Source organism: Solanum lycopersicum, chromosome 3 (genome assembly GCF_036512215.1).
Source record: "Solanum lycopersicum chromosome 3, SLM_r2.1".
Taxonomy (NCBI): Eukaryota; Viridiplantae; Streptophyta; class Magnoliopsida; order Solanales; family Solanaceae; genus Solanum; species Solanum lycopersicum.
Genome location: NC_090802.1, coordinates 9,226,866 through 9,233,732, shown reverse-complemented (window position 1 = coordinate 9,233,732; position 6,867 = coordinate 9,226,866). Strand labels below are relative to the sequence as shown.

The window sequence follows — 6,867 nt, the reverse complement described above, 5'->3', positions numbered from 1 at the left end:
TTGTTACTCATTATTTCATAATGTATTGTATTGTATTGTACTCTATTGTACTGTATTATATGGTAGATACAGTGTTTGGGTAGACTGTATTGTTTCTTGTTGTTTAATAACACTTTAATTGTTTGGTTTAATCGTATCGTATTGTATTGTAATTTATAAATTTACTAAAATATCCTTAATTATTCTAGGGTATGAGATTTGATTAGATTTAAATAATTAAGGTAAAGGGTAAAAATAGTATTTTGAAATATTATGTAAAGATATAATTGGAAAAAGAAATTAAATAACAATGGGAACACACCAAATTGGTTGTTCTATAAAATAGAGGTTTTTGTGTTACGTAACAACGAAATTTATAATACAGTATAATATACTTAAGTAACAATCAAAACGAATATTGTACGTATAGTAATGTTACAAAATAATATAATGAATAACAATGATCCATACTATATGAGTTTCAAATTGTTTAATCACGTGAACAAGAAAGTTTTAGCAAAACCATGGAAAATGTAAACAATAATTTATTTAAAAAATGTTAGAAGAAATCTGTGCATTATTGCACATTAATATTTTATCTGTGTTTTTTAGGAGGACGACAAATAAATACAACAAAGTTCAAAAATCACACAAAAAGAAAATCATGTCTAAAAAGAAAACTTGGCACCTACCAATAGAGAGTGACTCAACTTAAGCTGAAATATCAATCAATGTAACACAAAATCCAGGAATGATAAGATTTAGAAAATTGGCTCTTCCAAAAATACTTCTTTGACGTGAAATGATCTCCTATGATCAATTCAATTGTACTTTAATTTAAAAAATTATACAAAATCTTATATATTTTATAAAAATAAAAATCATTTTCACCCATCAAAGTCCCTCTTTATCTCGTATTCCCGCGTCCAATTTGTGTGCATGTATTTCTAAGATTTGACAAGTTAAGGTGTCAAATAATTTTTTATTTAGTTATAATTTTTTTTAAAAAAAAATTTGAATATATATCATCTATATTTATTTATGCTATACTTTTAATATGTAAGTTCTTACAGTATGTGAAGAATTTATATCAAAATTAAGAGTAATAGAGTCACTAACTAGCTAAAAGAACATTTGAAATGTCATAAAATAATCAATAAATTTAGCACCAACAACTAATTAATATATGAGAAAAGAGTCTGATATACCCCTCAACTTTGTCATTTAGAGTTGATACATCCCTCGTTATAAAAGTGATTCATATATACCCCTACTTGTATATCCCTCGTTATAAAAGTGATTCATATATACCCCTACTTGTAAACAAATGGCTCGCATATACCCTTTTCCTCTAACGGAAATGGAAAAACAAATTTAATCTAAATTTTTATTATTTTTTTCTAAAAAATATAATCTCATATGAGTAAATTTAATCCTCGTCAAACATAATTTTTTTTTATTTTTTTTTGTTTCAATGACTAATTTATAATTATTATTTTGATAATCAAATTTATTTATGTTTCACTAATATTCTTATAATACTTATTGTAGATGATCAAATTTTTTCTTCGAATATGAAATTAAATTACAATACATACAAAAAAAATAGTTTAATTTTTTTTCTTTAAACTAAGGAATGAAAGAAAAAAACAAAATAAGAATAAGAAACTCAAATAATTATAATAAAAGAAGTCAAAAAATAATTTATGTATGAAAAAGATTAAATTATACATTGAATTTTGATAGAAGAATCATATATATCCCTAAATAATTTTTTTTAAAAAAAAATTAGAAGTAACAAATATAAATTTAAAACTAATTTTTTAACTTCCATTAAATGAAGGGTATATGTGAGCTATTTTGTAACGACAGGGGTATATGTGAGCCGTTTGTATAACGGTAAGAGCATATATTAGCCACTTTTATAACGAGGGGTATATCAGCTTCAAATGACAAAGTTGAGAGGTATATCAGACCCTTTTCCCTAAATATATTGATACACTGCAACAAAAACAACTTTAGCGGCATTAAACATTGACACTAATAAAGAGTGTTAAAGTCTTTACGGGGCATTAGTTAAGTGTCATTAGACACAATATTGTTAAAGACTTTAGGGACATATACAAAGAGTAACAATTGCCGCTAAAAACATATTTAGCGACAATTAAGAATTAAATGCCGCTAATGATCATTTTTATTGTAGTGATACTTCATTCGCGAATGTACCATTATAGGAACAGGTTCAATTATTTTCATAACTTTTAATTGCGAATTATAAATTTATGTGAAAAAGATAATAGATATAAATTCATAATTTACGGTGTGTTCAATATATACTTAAAACAATATATAGTTAAAAAAATCTTAAAATATAGTATCTAAGATCTGAGTTGAGGAATCATTGACCTAACAATTCATCCTACGTACCTAGCAACAGACAATTATTCTGGTGAAGGGCACAAAATCAAAGAAAATCTAAAATCTTTCATACAACAAGGCCAAAATATATTTATTAATTTAAACCTTGATGTAATTGTGTGTCTGCCATATGCCAATGCACCACTTCCCAAAAGAAAAATAATTTTGGAATCTTATGTTGGGATCTACGTTTATGTTTTATATCAATTATTACACACCACGTCTTAACCTCTTTTTTTTTTTTTTAAAAATGTAATGTGAGTGTTAAATATGCCCTACTTTGCCTAATTATTGTTGATTTTGTAGTTAAGAGAGCTTAAGAATTGAATTGATTGGAAAATTATGGAAACAAAATGAGACAAAAAACAAGCAAAGTATGAAAAACCTAAGAACTTGCATTAATGGTATGATACAATATTTTTGGTCTTAATACAATTTTTGTTGTTGTTGTTACTTAGATTTTTGTATCGTATCGTATAAGTCAATCGCTAGGTAAGAATGAAAAATTTCATTTTGCTCTTAATCCAATTCGATCCTATTAAAACCAAACCTTGACATATACATCAATCCTCACAAACATTTAAAATATACTATTTTAATTAAATAAAAGTATTTAATTTAGATTTTAAAACCCCCCTAAATTTGTAGAACATAAATACAATTTGGTAGAAGTACATGTGTTTATATAGTTATTCTACCAAACAAAAATTTACCAAAACTTTCTCCATCACACAACCAAACTTGGTCCATCAAAGTGACTTTAGAACAAAGGTACTATGTTCTCTCATCTTCTCTAGTTAATAAAAACATGTTAAATTTCTATTTCTTGCATTAACCATATTATAGCCTTATGTTCACTTAATTAAACTATACTAATTAGAAAACATCACATAATATAATCAAGCTAAGGTACTATACTAAGAAAAAACAAATTTAAGGCGGCTAATAAACAATCCCCAAAACACTATTGAGTATTTATTTAATTAAAAGCTCAACCACTTTTGTAGTAATAATTCAAAAAGATTCTTTAGCCAACTTGCAACTCTCCTCAATTTAACCTTATATATAACCTTGTCTAAAGTTCAATATATGTAAACCAATAAATATATTGTATTTTTGATTATATATAGAAAAAAAATATGGGTTATTTACAAGTTTTTATTACATCATTTTTGTCAATTTCTTGTGTTAGTATTTTCATGCCAAACTTGGTAGATGCTCAACTCAAAACCAATTTTTATGCCCAAACTTGTCCTAATGTTGAATCCATTGTGCGTAATGTTGTTAACCAGAAATTCAAACAAACGTTTGTCACAATTCCGGCTGTTCTTCGTCTTTTCTTCCATGATTGCTTTGTTGAGGTACATATATTGCATTATATTTCGCGTTATAAGGTCTCACATTTATAGAGGGAACGGAGGCAAATGGATCTTGTGCTATTCCTTTATCACATTGATTTAACTTTTTAAGGTTGAAATTAAGTCTAAAATTCAGTTTATTGTAATAAAGAATCATAACCTTGACACATATAACTGATTTTACATATTTTCTTCTTCTTTATATTTAAATTTGCTGTACTTGAGTGAAGGGTCTTTAGGGAAAAGTTTTTCTACTTTCATAAGATAATTATAATGTTTGTGTGCATTCTGCTCTCTCAGACCTCACTTGTGATATTTCACTGTATATGTTATTGTTAACGTTGCATATCATTGATTCCTTATCACTAATGTCAGGTAGTGACAGAGACAAAATTTAATTTTGCCAAGGGCTATTACAATATAAAAGGAAAAAATAGACATGTGTAAACAATAAAAGGAGTCAACATATAATATATAAATATATATAAAAAAAAAAATTTGACCTAGCTAAACAGTGTAATTTTCTAGCTAAAGATGTCATTTGACACCTCTCGACATAAGGTGGGAAACCTCGTGTTATATCGTTCAAAGCCCCATTTTTTATTGATTCTCGTGTTATATTTTACACGCTTTCATATTCAGTTAATGGTGTCTGGCCTTGTAAAAATGTCAAGCTTGTATGATTTTAGACAATCTTTATCGACTCATATATCCTCTCTTTTTTTTAATGTTAATGTAGGGTTGTGATGCATCGGTGATAATAGCATCAACGGCAGGGAACACAGCAGAAAAAGATCACCCAGATAATCTTTCATTGGCTGGAGATGGATTTGACACAGTTATCAAAGCAAAAGCCGCAGTTGATGCGATCCCAAGTTGTAAAAATAAAGTTTCTTGTGCTGATATTCTTGCCTTAGCCACTCGAGATGTTATTCAACTAGTATGTACCATACTTTTTGCATCTTCTTTTCTTTAAATTGGATGATTGATATTTGTATTCAGCCTCGGATACTACATATACATATAACGTTATTACGTAGGACACATGCATATGTCTACTTATTTATCTTTATATAAATTCAAACATCTTTTTATATATGCAGTCCGGTGGACCGGGGTATGCAGTGGAATTGGGGAGATTAGATGGTTTGACATCAAAATCTACAAATGTAGGGGGAAAGTTGCCTAAACCTACTTTCAATTTGGATCAACTCAATACAATGTTTGCCTCTCATGGTTTAAATCAGGCTGATATGATTGCCTTATCTGGTAATTTTCTTATACTTTATTTATTTCATTTTATATGATATCGTTTGATTTTTTGAGATTAAAAAATATTTTTTATACCGATATCAAAATAGTCATAATATTCTTAAAAAAATATCCAATCATTATGTAATCCAGCTGTTAAAGCCCTCAATCCTCTATGACAGGCATATTTTTGGCATTTTATAAAAAGAGGAGCTAATATAGTCAATGGTGCCAATTAGCATATTGGACTGACTTGTCCCACACGTAGCCGTCTCTTTCTCATATAAAACACATGCAAGATGAATTAATAAATACATGTACGTTATATATTAACGTGTGAATTTCTAAAAAAAATTGATCGAAGGCTTAGTGGTAAGGACTAAGGAAGGAGTTAGAGGAAATGCTTTCCACTTTTTAAAGGGACGTAAAATCTTAGAACTTCCATATTTTTAGTTTTGGCTTCGCCTCTGCTAGACAGTATATTTTTTTAAAAAAATTTACTGAATATGTGCATATATTTTATTTAGAACCTAGTTATAAGTATAAGAAGTCAAATGCAAAATCCATGAGATTGAAATTCTAACATGGTTGGAAGAAGTATGTATGTATCAAACTTGGTTATAATTGATTTTATCATGCAGCGGCCCATACTGTTGGATTTTCTCACTGCGACCAATTCTCGAACCGAATTTTCAACTTTAACCCTAAAAACCCAGTGGATCCAAGTCTCAACAAGACGTATGCAGCCCAATTAGAACAAATGTGTCCGAAAAATGTGGACCCAAGAATAGCCATCAACATGGACCCAATAACACCTAGGGCTTTTGACAATGTGTATTTCCAAAACTTGCAAAACGGAATGGGCCTATTCACATCAGATCAAGTTTTGTTCACAGACCAAAGGTCTAAAGGTACTGTTAATTTGTGGGCCAGTAATTCTAAAGTTTTTGAAACCGCATTTGTTAATGCGATGACTAAATTGGGCCGAGTTGGTGTGAAGACGGGTAAGAATGGAAATATTCGTATAGACTGTGGAGCATTTAATTAAGGGCAACTTTCACGTATAGCAAATAAAAAGTTCATATTTGTATGTTATAACAAAGTTTGCATAATTGCGCTCCATAGCAAACATAAAACTGTATAATTCGCTATACATATACAATTGTATAATTCGCTGGCCTAAATTGTATAATTTGATGGCCTATTTCGCTGCAATTGTATAATTCGCTATCTTCATTCACTGCGATTGTGTAATGCACAATCGTATAAATCGCTGCTTATTTCGCTGCAATATTTTTATAAATTTGCTTTGCATACCGTTGAATCGAATTAAAATGTATGTATATTGCATAATTATAAGTGTATGGCAAGAATATATATGTTTTTCTCTCGCTTTATACAAAAACAAAAACACAATATATACACTTCTGTTGTATAAAGTTAGAGAAAATTGTATTTCACTGCAATTATATAATTCACAATTGTATAATTCGTTGGCCTTTTTCTCTGCAATATTTGAAGTAAAATGTTTGTAATTTGTATAATTAAGTGTATAACACGAAGATATATATTTTTACATGTGTATATACAATTTTCTCTCGCTTTATACAAAACAGAAACAGAATTTATACACTTCTGTGTATATAGCGAGATAGGCGAGCGAGAATGGAGAGTGGCGAGCGAGATTTTTGGGAGGGAGACGCCTGACAAACTTTAGCTAACGCTTGCTATGGAGCACAATTAAATCAAACTCTAGCTACTCCATTTAGTTAGATTACTAGTTTGCTATTATATACAATTTTCCCAAGAGCTTGTATAAAATGGAGAGAAGGAAAAAGATTTAGAATTATGGCTTGTGAAT

The 6,867-nt window shown here is 28.9% G+C and overlaps 1 protein-coding gene across 1 annotated transcript; it reads left to right on the top strand.

Annotated features, from left to right (window-relative positions):
* The first annotated feature begins 3,489 nt into the window (after window positions 1-3,489).
* LOC101244162 (peroxidase 51) lies at window positions 3,490-6,383 on the top strand. Its single transcript, NM_001309805.1, is given in 4 exon segments — window positions 3,490-3,758; window positions 4,495-4,695; window positions 4,859-5,024; window positions 5,648-6,383. Coding segments are annotated over 4 exon segments (996 nt in total). The 5' UTR covers window positions 3,490-3,536; the 3' UTR covers window positions 6,055-6,383.
* The last annotated feature ends 484 nt before the right edge of the window (window positions 6,384-6,867 follow it).